Source organism: Phyllostomus discolor, chromosome 6 (assembly GCF_004126475.2).
Source record: "Phyllostomus discolor isolate MPI-MPIP mPhyDis1 chromosome 6, mPhyDis1.pri.v3, whole genome shotgun sequence".
Classification (NCBI taxonomy): Eukaryota; Metazoa; Chordata; class Mammalia; order Chiroptera; family Phyllostomidae; genus Phyllostomus; species Phyllostomus discolor.
In genome coordinates, this window is record NC_040908.2 from 96502043 (window position 1) to 96516139 (window position 14097).

Consider the following 14097-nt stretch of genomic DNA (forward strand, 5'->3'; position numbering starts at 1 on the left):
CTAGGTGAATGTTCTAGGAACCCTTCTGTGTCAGTTTACCGGCTAGTGGTGGTGTGAGAGACCACATTCAGTTTCAGTGGATTTTTATTTATTTTTTTTTAAGACTCAACATGTTTGCCCATTTCCATGATGGGTGATTTAGGAGCACACCTGCCCATGCCACGCTGAGTGTTTAGCAGTGTTTGACCAAAGATGGCATACACTCACACCTCACCCTCCCTATTCACCCAAACTTACCCTGAGTGGCTTTTTTGTTTGTTTGTTTACCTGGGTGAAAACTTGCTCAAAGAGAAATGTTTTGCCAGTGTGGAAGACATGAAACAGAAAACAGCTGAAGCACTAAAGGGCATCAAAATTGATGAGTTCGTTGCATACCAGGAAAAATAAGCTATCCAGATTATGAAATATATCAGTCTCCTATTTGGGTCTGTCACATTTTAGGCACTGAAAAATTTGGTGAGTGAATGAATTATGTTAATAAATGAAAATGTATGCCTTATTTATGGCAGTTTTTCCTACCTATTGTATAGTATACATGATGCTTCATTTAAATCAAAGTTTAGGCAAAATGATTTTAAATATTTAATTGATGAAGATAATATTGAAATGATTTAAAGACACAGAATGTGGGTAACTGGCAGTATTAAAGATTATAAAATGTTAAAAATGAAAATATTGGCATAATACTAGTGGAATCAAAATAAAAGGAAGTCCTGAAACTGACTTGGTCATATGTGTAAGTAGTAATTATATCCACATATATAAGTATATGTGGGAATTTGGGATATGATAAAGTTCCTGTTTAAAGTTCTTTGGTATAAAAATACGGTTTATTTGACTTCAAGAATTAAATGTAAAAATGTGTGAAACTATTATACTTAAGTATAATAAAGGAAAATACAAAGTCTATCTAATCTTGTTTACAGAAAAACATTCTATATACATATAAACAAAACTCAACGGAAAAAATTGTTTCATATAACTGTATGGAAAATCGGTACATCAAAACTAGAATTAAATATATAATAAACAGAGGGCTAGACTTTTTCTTACAGAAAAATAGGTGAAGAAATTTATAAGTGGTAGAGAATTGACCAATAATATATTTAAACTTGTAATAGAAATGCAAAATAAAATAGCCAGAAGTCGTATGTGTTCTTTAGTCAGAATGGCAGAGAGACTTCTGGCCAAGATGGAGGCGTAGGTAGGTACACTGTGCCTGCTCATACAACCAAAAGAAGGATATCAAACAAACAACTAGAACTCACAGAAAATCGAATGGTATGGATGTCCAACAACCAAAGAATTAAAGAAGAAACGTTCATCCAGACTGGTAGGAGGGGCAGAGACAGGTATCCAGGGTGGAGAGACTCGGGGCAAGGCAGCAGCTGGCAGGCCAGGCGGTCCCAGATATGTGTGCAGATTAATTGGGAGGAACAACTGGGGAGCGAGACAGACTGCACATACAGGGTTCCGGCGCAGGGAAATAAAGCTTCAAAACCTCTGAGTGATAAAATTGGTGGGAGAAACACCCAGCCTCACAGGCGAGTTTGTTGGAGAGACCCACAGGGTCCTAAGATGTACACAAACCCACTCACCCAGGAATCAGTACCAGAAGGGGCCAATTTGCTTGTGGGTGGTGGGGGAAGTGACTAAAGGCCTGCGGAAGCCGAACAAGTTCCCACTCTCACCCATCGCTCACACACAGTTCCACAACTCAGTGACATGGGTTGTCCTGCCCTGGCAAATACCTAGGGCTCTGCCCCTTACTATGTAACAGGCTTGCTGAGACCCCCCCCCAAAAAAAGTGGCCCAAATGAAAGAACAGATCAAAGCTCCAGGAAAAATACAACTAAAGTGATGAAGAGATAGCCAACCTATTAGATGTAGAATTCAAAACACTGGTAATCAGGATGCTCACAGAAATGGTTGAGTATGGTTACAAAATAGGGGAAAAAGTGAAGGTTGTGAAAATTGAAATAAAGGAAAATATATAGGGAACCAATAGTGATGGGAAGGAAAACAGGACTCAAATCAGCGGTTTGGAGCAGAGGGAAGAACTAAACATTCAACCAGAACAGAATGAAAAATCAAAAATTCAAAAAAATGAGGAGAGGTCTAGGAACCTCCACAACTTTAAATGTTCCAATATGCAAATCATAGGAGTGCCAGAAGGAGAACGGGAAGAGCAAAAAATTTAACTTATTTGAAAACACAGTGAAGGAGAACTTCCCCAATCTGGCAAAGGAATAGACTTCTAGGAAGTCCAGGAAGCTCAGAGAGTCCCGAAGAAGTTGGAGCCAAAGAGGAACACACCAAGGCATGTAATAATTTCATTACCCAAGATTAAAGATAAGGAGAGAATCTTCAAAACAGCAAGAGAAAAGGATACAGCTACCCACAAAGAAGTGCCCATAAGACTATCAGCTGATTTCTCAAAAGAGACCTTATGGACAAGAAGGGGCTGGAAAGAAGTATTCCAAGTCATGAAAGGCAAGGATCTGCATCCAAGATTACTCTGTCCAACAAAGCTATCATTTAAAATGGAAAGGCAGATAAAGTGCTTCCCAGATAAAGTCAAGTTAAAGTAGTTCATCATCACCAAGCCCTTATTACATGAAATGTTAAAGGGACTTATCTAAGAAAAAGAAGATGAAAACTATGAACAGGAAAATGACGACAAACTCACAACTATCAACAACTGAACTAAAAAAAAACCCAACAAAAACAAAGCAAACAGCTAGAGAAGGAACAGAATCACATAAATGGAAATCACATAGAGGGTTATCAGTGGGAAGGTGGGGGGAGTAATGGGAGAAATGGTACAGGGAGTAAGAAGTGTAAAAGGTAGGTGCAAGATAGACAGGAGGAGGTTAAGAATAGTATAGGAAATAAAGAAGCCAGAGAACTTATATGTACGACCCATGGACATGAACTAAGGGGTTGGGGAATGCAGGTGGGAGGGGGTATACAGGGTGGAGGATAATAAAGGGGTAAAATGGGACAACTGTAATAGCATAATCAATGAACTATATTTCAAAAAATGGCAGAGATATTGTAATGTCTGTTGGCAAAGACATACTTCTGATCAAAGTATAAATTGATGCAACCTATTTTGAAGGTAATTTACTTTGTTTCAGGAGCCTTGAAAATATGAATATTTTTGACTTAGTAACTTAATTTTTCAATTTTTATTTATTGGTAATAAGAAAATAACCTTTTAACACAGCATAAGGGAATGCTCACAGTATCATAATGATAGAGTACAAAACAAAACTTAAATCTTAAGTTTTAAATAATTTTAAGTAGTTTGATCGCAATCTGTTTTATACATAAAATAAAAGATAAAAAGAAATAACCAGAAATAACAGTCATTATCTCTTGGTGGTAGAATTATCTGTTATTTTCTTTGTTGTAGCTTCCTGTGCCTTGTATAGTGAATTTATATTACTTTTATAATTAGGAACTTTTGTCTGGCAGTTACAGTGTGCTTAGATAATTTTTCCTTAAGTAATAAAAAATAGGCATTAAAAATTATTCTTTTTGTGTTTGACTCTTAATTGTGATTGGAATCTGCATGTGATCCTTTTATTGAAACAGAAAAGTTATAGTTAATATTCTTTGGGACAGTTATATGAACTTTGTATGATTAGCTAGATATTTTTACCATTTTATAAAATTTTTGAAATCTTTTTACTATAATAATGTGACTTTTACTTGAATAGCACATTTCAGAAACTCAAAAGATGTCTTTAAATAGATTTTTTTAAAGAATTATCATGTGATAATAATTAAAATTTTATCATTCCTAAAGAGTGATCCTGCATTCTACCCACCCATCAATTTTATTTTTTATTTAGATCAGGTTATTATTTATAAGGGAACTTTCTCTTTTTATATTGTTATTTTATAGTATCCATATTTGTATTTGGCAGCCATATTCTCTGCTCTGAAGAATCTTCAAGATAAGATTCGACGCTTAGAACTTGAAAGGATTCAGGCAGAAGAAAGTGTGAAAACCTTGTCCAGAGAAACAATTGAATATAAGAAAGTATTGGATGAACAGATACAAGAAAGGGAGAATTCAAAAAATGAGGAATCAAAGCACAATCAAGGTTTGTTTAATTAAGGAAATAAACACTCAAAATCAGTATTGTAAAGTTACTCCAAAATTGTCCATTAGCATATTCTAGTAGTCAGTCTTCAAGCGCCACAAAACAGCATTATATACTCTGGTGCGTTTTGAGGAACAAGTGCTGATGTTATGAAATTATATCTATTGCCTGAATTCGAGGCAGATTAGACCAGCGTATAGGGAGTGATTTAGGTCATCTGAAAAGGCTTCCAGGACTGCTGGAAAGTGGTTATTATATATATACAGTAGGCTTAATTCCTTTTAACAGCTTGTTAAACTGTTCTACAAGTGACCTAATTTCTGCTTTTTTTTTTTTTTTACATATTCTTTTTAGAACTGACATCTCAGTTGTTAGCTGCAGAAAATAAATGTAATCTTTTAGAAAAACAATTGGAATATATGCGTAATATGATAAAGCATGCAGAAAAGGAAAGGACATCTGTCTTGGAGAAACAGGTATAGTATCTCACAGATTCATTCTCAAGGACAGTTAATGGGAAAAATTAAAGTGACTTTTTTGTCAGTGAGAACTAATGGTGCTATTATAATTATTACTTTTTTTTAATTGCCATGATCTCCATTTTTTTAAGGTTTTATTTTATTTATTTTTAGAGAGAGGGGAAGGGAAGGAGAAAGAGAGGGAGAGAAACATCAATGTGTGGGTTGCCTCTCACGTGGTCCTCACTGGAGACCTGGCCTGCAACCCAGGCATGTGCCCTGACTGGGAATCAAACCAGCCATCCTTTGGTTCGCAGCTGTCACTCAGTCTACTGAGCTACACCAGCCAGGGTATTTCTCCTTTTATCTTAAATTAACCACTGGCAATAGTACCAGTAGTTCATTTTGAAAGACTAGTGTAAACTTTGAGAAAAAAATGTAATTTTTTTTTCAGTGTACCTATAAATGGGTTTTCTTTTGGGATGACCGTCACACACACTGCCATATCCTGTACACACACAGCTTTGATAGCTTCTGTTGGTGAACATTATACCAGTACAAGACTGAAATTACTTAGAATTATTTATGATGTCTGAAGATTTGATTGGCTTTCTTATAATTTCTGTATTTGGTAAAGTTTTACTTAAATTGGGAAAATACTATATAGTGTGTTGCATGATCTTTTCAAGTTACATTAACTTCTTTTAGTCTACATGATAAAAAGTGTAAAAAATCTTATGTCTCTCTCTACTTACTCAATTTAAAGACTCAGGTAAGGCAGCAGGTTTCGGGATTTTTAATACTTTGAAAACCTGATGTTATGTTAAAGTGTAGTTAACAAAGTTTTGGGTATACAAATAGTGATTTAATGTTTATTAACCTTATAAAGTGATCATCATGATAAGTCTTGTTACTGTCTGTCACCATACAGCTATTACAATATTGACTGTATTCCCTATGTTGTACCAGTACACACATGTGACATTTATTTTTGCAACTGGAATTTTGTACTTTTTAAATCCCCTTCACCTTTTTTTTATTCATTCCCCCCATTCCCTCCTTTCTGGCATCCATTAGTTTGCTCTCTGTGTCAATGAGTTTGTTTTTGTTTTATTCATTTGTTTTGTGTTTTACTTTTAGATTTCACATATGAGTGAAGTGCAGTATTTATCTCTTACTTTATTTAGCATACTACCCTTTAGGTCCATTTATATGGTCACAAATGGCAATATTTTGTTCTTTTTATGGCTGAATAATACTCCATTTTCGTGTGAGTGTCTCCTTTATTCAGTTCATCTTTTGATGGACAGCTAGGTGATTTCCATATTTTGGCTGTTGTAAATAATGCAGCAGTGAGCATAAAGGTGCATATATCTTTTGAATTAGTGTTTTCATTTTAGGGTTCTTATTTCTCCACATCCTTACTATCGTTTGTTACTTGTTTTTTTGATACTACCATTCTGACAGATGTGAGGTTATAATTCACTGTGGTTTTCATTTGTATTTCCCTAATAGTTACTGCTGTTGAGCATCTTTGCAGATGTTTCTAGACAAAGTATGTCTTCTTTGTAGAAATGTCTATTTAGGTCCTCTGCCCTTTTTAAAATAGGACTATGGGTGGGGTGCTTTTGTTTGTTTTTGTCTTTTCTTATGCAGAGTTTTATGATTTCTTTAAATATTTTAGATAGTTACTCTTACTGGCTATATACTTTGCAAATATCTTCTGCCATTCAGTTCTTTTAGTTTGATGTAGTCTCATTTGGTTAGTTTTTCTTTTTTTGCCTCTGCCTAAAGAGTCATTAAAAAAATACTGCTAAAACCAATGTCAAAGAGTTTACTGCCTATGTTTTCAGGAGTTTTATGGTTTCAGGGCTTATATGTAAGTCTTTAATTGTTAAGGTTGCTTTACTTTGGCTATGCTGGGTCTTCTATGATTTTATATAAATTCTAGGAGTACTCTAGTTCTGTGGGAAATGCCTTGGTATTTTGAGAAGGATTACATTGAATCTGTAGATTGTTTTTGATAGTATGGACTTTGTAATGATACTAATTTTTTAATCCACGAACACGGTATATCCCTCCATTTATTTCTGTCTTCAGCTTCTTTCATTAATGTTTAAAAATTTTCAGAGTACAAGTCTTTTACCTCCTTGGTTAAATTTGTTGCTAGATATTTTATTCTTAATTTCTTTTCCGATAGCTTGTTATTTGTGCACAGAAACACAACTGATTCATGAATATTAATTTTATCTCCTGCAAGTTGATTGAATTCATTTATTAGTCCTAGTGCTTTTTTGGTGGAGTCTTTAGAATTCTTTTTACATGTTATTATATGTCTGTATGGTTGAGGATTTTACATGTATGTTTATTGGGGTATTAGCAAGTAACTTTTAAAATACGACTTTAGTTTTGGTGTTAGGGTGATGCTGGCCTCATAGAAAGAGTTTATAAGCATTTCTTTCTCATGTGTTTTTTGCAATAGTTCGAGAAGGACCGTTCTTATTTAAAAGCTTGATAGAATTTACCTGTGAAGCCTTCTGGTCCTGGAATTTATTGTTGGGAGTTTTTTGATTACTGCTTTAATTTCATTTACTGGAAAATGGTCAGTTTGGATTTTGTTTCTTCCTCTTTTAACTTTTTCACTTATTTCTGTTTAGCCCTTTATTATTTTCTTTCTTCTAACTTAGAACTTTGTTTTTTGTTTTTTTAAATTTCCTCTCTTTAATTTCTCCTTGACCCACTGGTTGTATAGAAGCAGGATTAGTCTCTGAAGTGTTTATGTTTCTTGCAGTTTTCTTATTGTAATTGATTTCTAGTTTTATATTGCTGTAGTTGGAAAAGATGCTTGATGTGATGTCAGTGTTCTTGAATTTATCGAGACTTTTTTTTGTGTTCTAACATGTGGTCTATCCTGGAAAATGTACAAGTGCATTTGAAAAGAATGTATGTTCTGCAGTTTGGGGATGAAATGTACTGTATGTATGTATGTATGTATGTATGTATTAAGTCCATATCATTGAATGTGTCCTTTAGGCCAATGTTTTATTGAGTTTTGGTGTGTATGATGTATTCATTGATGTAAATAGATTGTTCATGTTCCCTATTTCAGTTTTTTCCCTTTATGTCTGTTACTATTTTCTTTATATATTTAGGTTGTCCTATATTGGGTACATAAATATATATGATTGTAAACTTTTTTGGAGCATTACATAACATCCTTTGTCTTTCATTAGTCTGTTTTAATGTCTATTTTGTCTAATAGAAGTATTGCTAACTCAGTTTTCCTTTGGTTTTCATTTGCATGGATCCATTCCTCGAAGTCTCTGTGTGTCTTTTGTTATTTGAAATGAGTGTCTTGTATCTGGAAGGCAATCAGCCACCCTATGTCTTTTGACCGCAGCTTTTAGTCCAATTACATTTAAAGTAATTATTGATAGGTATGTTCTCATTGGCATTTTATTAATTGTTTTCCGGTTATTTTTGTAGTTCTCTATTTCTTTCCTCTTTTGTTCTCTAGTGGTTTGCTGGTTTTCTTTAGTGTTACATTTTGGTTCGTGTGTATGTGTGTGTGTGTGTTGTAGGTTTTTGGTTTGTGTTTACCATGAGGTTCATATATATTGACCTGTATATATACCAGTCTGTTTTTAATGGATAGGCTTTAAGTTTGAACACATTCTAAAAAGTGCCACATTTTTATGCCCCCCACATGTTTTATCTTTTTACATCATATTTTAGATCTTTGTGTGTATCTCCGTACTACTTACTTGAAGTTATAGTTGGTTTTACTATTTTTCTCTTAACCTTTCTACTAGTTTTTTAGGTGGTTTATCCACTGCCCTTTCTATATATTTGCCTTTGCCAATTAGGTTTTTGTTTTGTTTTGTTTATTTTCTTATTTCTGATTATGGTCTTTTCCTCTATTCTCACAAGTTCTCTGAGCATTTTTATCACCATTGATTTTTTTTTCCAGATAAATTAACTTACCTGTGTGTCATTAGGGTTTTGGGGCAAGGGTTGATTTTACTCTTTCATTTGGAGCATATTCCTCAGTCCCCTCATTTTGTTGGTCACACTGTGTTCGTTTCTATGAAGTAGGTGAAACAGCTACCTCTCCCAGTCTTAACAATCCTTTGTATTTCTGTGTTATCAGTTGTAATCTCTCCTCTTTTATTTCTGATTGTGTTTATTTGGATCCTCTCTCTTTTTTTTCTTGATGAGTCTGCTTAAAGGCTTGTTGATTTTGTCTGTATTTTCAAAGAACCAGGTCTTGGATTTATTGATCCTTAGAATTGTGCTTTTAGTCTCTCTATCGTTTAATTCTGCTCTGATCTTGGTTATTTCCTTTCTTCTACTTGCTCTAGGCTGTCTTTGTTGTTGTTCTTCAAGTTCTTGTAGGGGTAGAGTTAGGTCGTTCATTTGGAATGTTTCTATTTTTTTTAGGTAGGCCTGTATGGCTATGAACTTCCCTCTCAGGACTGCCTTTGCTGTGTCCCATAACTTTTGGGTGGTTGTGAGTTCATTTTCATTTGTTTTCAGAAACTTTTTGATTTCTTCCTTAATCTCATTCTTGACTATTCATTGTTGAATAGCATGCTATTCAATCTTCATGAGTTTGAATATTTTTGAGTTTTTTCCTTGATGTTGGTTTCTAGTTTCAGTCTCTTGTGGTCAGAGAAAATGCCTGATATGATTTCAGTTTTCTTGAGTTTGTTGAGGCTTGTTTTGTGTCTTGTCATGTGGTCTATCTTTGAAAATGTACCATGTGCATTTGAAAAGGATGTACATTTTACTTCTTTGGGATATAAGGCTCTATATCAGTTAAGTTCATTTGATCTAGGACATTGTTCAATGCCGAAATATCTTTGTTGATATTTTGTTTCATCTATCCATTTGTGACAGTGGGGTGTTGAAATCTCCTACTATAATTGTGTTGCTATCAGTATCTTTCTTGAAGTCCTCCAAGATTTTCTTTATGTATTTGGGTGCTCCTATGTTGAGTGCATATATATTTACAATGTTTATGCCTTCTTGATGGATTCTTCCCTTGAGTATTTTGAAGTGTTGTTCTGGGTCTCTTTTTATGGCCCATTTTTTTTTTTGAAGTCTGTTTTGTCTGATATGAGTATTGCTACCCCAGCTTTTTTTTTGTTTTTCCCCCCTTTCCATTTGTTTGGAAAATTTGTTTCCAGCCCTTCACTTTCAGTCTGTGTAGGTCTTTTGTCCTGAGGTGGGTCTCTTGTTGGCATCATATGTGTGGGTCATGCTTTCTTATCCATTCAGTTATTCTGTATGTTTTGATTGAAGCATTTAATCCATTTACATTTAAGGTTATTATTGATAGGTACTTTTTCATGCCTGTGTTCCTCTCTTTTTCACTCTTTTCCTTCCTTTCCTTAAAGCAGCCCCTTTAGCATCTTTCAGAGCTGGTTTGGTGAAGATGTATTCTTTTAGACTTCTTTTGTCTGGGAAACTCCTTGCCTGGGAAACTCCTTGTTTGGCCTTCCATTTTAAATGAGAGCCTTGCTGGGTAAAGTAGCCTTGGTTGCAGGCCTCTGGTTCTCATTACTTGGAATATTTCTTGCCATTTTCTTCTGGCTTGGAGCATTTCCATTGAGAAGTCAGCTGCTAGCCTTATTGGGACTCCCTTGTATGTTACTTCTTGTTTCTCTCTTGCTGCCTTTAAAATTCTCTCTGTGTCTTGGAATTTTGCCATTTTAATTATGATGTGTCTTGAAATGGACCTCTTTGGGTTCCTCTTGATTGGGACTCTGTGTTTCCTGGATTTGTGTGACTTTTTCCTCTCATCAAATTAGGAAATTTTCCATCATTACTTTTTCAAATAGGTTTTCTATCCCTTGCTTTTCTTCCTCCTCTTCTGTTATCCCTATTTTATGGATATTATTACATTTCATGTTGTCCTGCAGTTCCCTCAACCTCTCTTCATTTTTTCTGAGCCTCTTTTTCTTTTCTTGGTCTTTCTAGGTGTTTTTTTCTAGCTTGTCCTATAGCTCACTGATCCGATCCTCTGCTTCATGGAGCCTGGTTTTGATTCCTTCTGCTGTGTTCTATAGTTCAGAAATTGTATTCTTCATTTCCTCTTGGCCCTTGTTGATAGTTTCTATTTCCTTTTTCATGTTGATATAGTTTGCAGTGAGTTCACTGTAGTTTCCCTATAGTTCTGGTAGCTCATTGTGAGCTCATTGAGCTTCCTGATAACCATTGCTTTGAACTCAATATCTAATAGTTGAGTTGCCTCTATTTCATTTAGCATTTTTTCTGAGGTTTCCTCCTTTCCTTTTATTTGGGGATTGTCTCTTTGTCTTCCCATTATTTGAGAGACTCTCTTGTTAGCCTCTGCTTCTTAAATTGATCTGTTCTGACTCCCTCGGTTTCTGGTGTAAACTTCTATGGTAGAACACCTGTGAGATTAAGTTGTGCAGTTCCTTGATCTCCTGAGCTCGCTGGTCTTGGGCTGTTGTTTATGTTGCCTCTCTGTATGTCTTTGGGTTTTGATTGTTGTTGCATCTTTCTTTGGTGGGTCCTTCCCTCCAGCTGGTTAACTGAGGGCCACTCCACCCACCACGTCTTATAATCTGTTGTGCAGGTGTGGACAGGTTGAGTTGAAGCTGATTCTTTTCTGTGTACAAGGTTTTGAGGCTTCTCTCTTGCTTTTGTTCAGTTCTTTGTTTTGGGTAATTTCTCCACCATTTAGTTGTATTTCCAGACCAGTCCTGGATTGAGGTTAGTGTGGCTTCCACACCCTTCTTCACCTTCTTCCGTTGTTATCTGTTGGTGGTTCCTTTGTTGATGAGTTTCCTCTTCCAGCAGGTGTACTGATTGGTGTTCACAGCTCCCACCTACTCGTCTCATTTTTCAGTGTCCTCTACAATTCTCGGTCTCCAGTCTTCATATATGCTGGGATACCATTGTCTTTTAACTCTCTTCCTTAGAAGATAAGCTAGGTGTTTCACCCATACACAGGGACAAGTGGACTCCCAAATTGTGGCCTCTTCTTGGAAAGACTTCGAGTAGTTCCCCACCGTTTTGACAGATGTTTTAGGGTTAATAGATTTCTTTCACATTAAAGCCTAGGTGCTCTTTAAACCACTGGTTTGTTTGCTGTGTCCCAGTGCATGCAAATCTGTGTGGGCCTCTCAGTGATCTTCCTCCATCCTATAGGTTTCTGCATCTGGGGTGCATTCTCACTGTTGTCACGTCTCCTCTGTCTCGGCTACCCTTCTCTGTGTGGTTCCACTGTTTTTTGTTGGGCAGAAGCTGCTCAGTCAACCTCTTCTGGAGGAGTTGCTCTCTGTATAGGTATATCTAGATATTCAGTGTGTCCATCGAAGGAGCTGAGTTCAGGGTCTTCCTACGCCACCATCTTGGACCTGCCCCCCACCCATGCTTTGAAAAACTGTGTGTATACCTTTGCGGGAAGATATCTGCAGCATGTCTTTTGTGTGTGTGTGTGTGTGTGTGTGTAATGTTTTTAAATACCTCTTTTTCTTATGAATCTGGACTTTGAATTCATGAACACCATAATTTCTGGGAATCTTAATTTTATTATGCAAGATTTGAAGTTTTATATGTTTAACATTTTGCTTAGATGCTCTGCAGTATGAAAATTTTTGTGCTTTATACCTCAGTCAGCTTTCTATCAAAGTTAGAGATATTAGACCTACAAGAAGTATTTGAATAATTACACAGCAATATTTGAGAAGATGGTTTACTAATTCTCATGTGCATTATAGGTCTCTTTCATATGGTATTGGGTATATTTTAGTGATGCTATTTTTTGCTTCCATTTGGATCTTCTTTGGTCCACTTTTGATGCACCATAAGTTTTTATTCCTTCCTTTTATTTTTTTAAACACTACAACTTTTTTCAGTTTCTTCTTAATTATATCATGTCTTCAGAATATCAATTCTGTCATTCATTGCATCTGTCAAGTCACTTTATGGTGATTTTTTTTCCCATAGGAAATACATATATATTTATATATTTTTTATGATACACTTAATATTCTTCCAAGTTTTTTTCTTTTCCCCTGGGGCATTTCATACTTAACTAGTTGTGTTAACAATCTTAGGATATAGTTGTTAATTTGCCTTTGCTAAGGCTTGATGATTTTCACGGTTCCGGTTCAGATTTATGTTAATTTAGTGGCTGGGGGTTCTTGCATCATGCAGATGGTACATTGCCTGAGACTTTTTGTCATGTGTATTTAATATATCAAGGTTCCAGTACTGCCTCATGTGGTATTTCACTTCCATGTCCCTTCACTTGCTTTTGAGTTCCTATGTCTTTTTCTTGCATCTGGAGATTTTTCTTTTAGGCTTTCAAACTTAATTATATAATAATTTAGTGTTGCTGTGGTTTGTCTAACACTTTTATGTGATAGATTCTGTAGCGAAGGAGGGGAGAAGGGAGGGAGTATTTGGTTCAATCTCCCAAATGCTTGGAAATGTAAAACATACATAGTAATAGAGTAAATCTCTTCATTGGGATATTCAGTTTTCAGGTTAGCATTTATTAGACAATAGTAAAATGTCTTGACGAATACAGGCATAGTTTTATTGCACTTTTTTTAAACTTAGTTTCAAAGATAGTATTTTACAAACTGAAGGTAAGACCCTTCACTAGCAAATAAATGACAGTTTGTGAAGCCTGAGATGATTGTTAGCAGTTTTTTAGCAATAAAGTATTTTTTATTGTTATACACATTGTTTTTTTTTTAAATTTGATTTATTTTTAGAGAGGGGTAAGGGAGGGAAAAACAAAGGGAGAGACACATCAATGTGTGGTTGGCTCACAACCTAGGCATGTGCCCTGACTGGAAATTGAACCGGCAGCCCTTTGCTTTGCAGTCCATTGCTCAATCCACTGAGCCACACCAGTCAGGGCTAAGTTATATATACATTGTTTTTTTATACACAATGCTATTGTACACTTGATAGACTACAATTTTGTATAGACATAATATTTATATGCAGTAGTAAACCAAATAATTCACATGGCCTGCTTTATTGGAATATTTGCTTTATTGCTTAAAGTATGGAAGCAAACCTACAAATTAGCCAAGGAATACCTGTTTGACATACATCATGTGCTTTATCACAATGTTTAGGTCAATCACAGACTGTATATACAGTGGTGGTCCCATAAGAATTTAATGGAGTTGAAAAATTTCTATCACCTAGTAATGTAGTTGCTGTAACACTATCGTGCAACAGATTACTCAGTGGTGATGCTGGTGTAAACAAACTTTTAATGCATTACCAGTCACATATGATTGTGTACAGTATATTATACTTGAAATTGATAATAACTAACTGTTACTGATTTATGTATTTACTGTACTATCCTTTTTATTGTTTTAGATTATACGCTTTCTACATATGAAAAAATGAAAGTTTGCTATAAAACAGAAATGCCATGTTATGCCAGTAGCAGCTTCACATGTCCCATATTTAACACCTCTCTTGATTGCATCATTTTCTCTTGTGTTTGATTTACTCTGTTG

General features: G+C 35.3%; 1 protein-coding gene across 1 annotated transcript in view; it reads left to right on the plus strand.

Moving 5' to 3' along the window:
• Positions 1-14097, plus strand: part of CEP57 (centrosomal protein 57) — a 51661-nt gene that overhangs the window by 18367 nt on the left and 19197 nt on the right. The window contains exons 3-4 of the mRNA XM_028517613.2: positions 3936-4115; positions 4470-4591. Of these exons, the coding sequence (XP_028373414.1) occupies positions 3936-4115; positions 4470-4591 (302 nt within the window). The remainder of the gene's footprint in view (positions 1-3935; positions 4116-4469; positions 4592-14097) is intronic.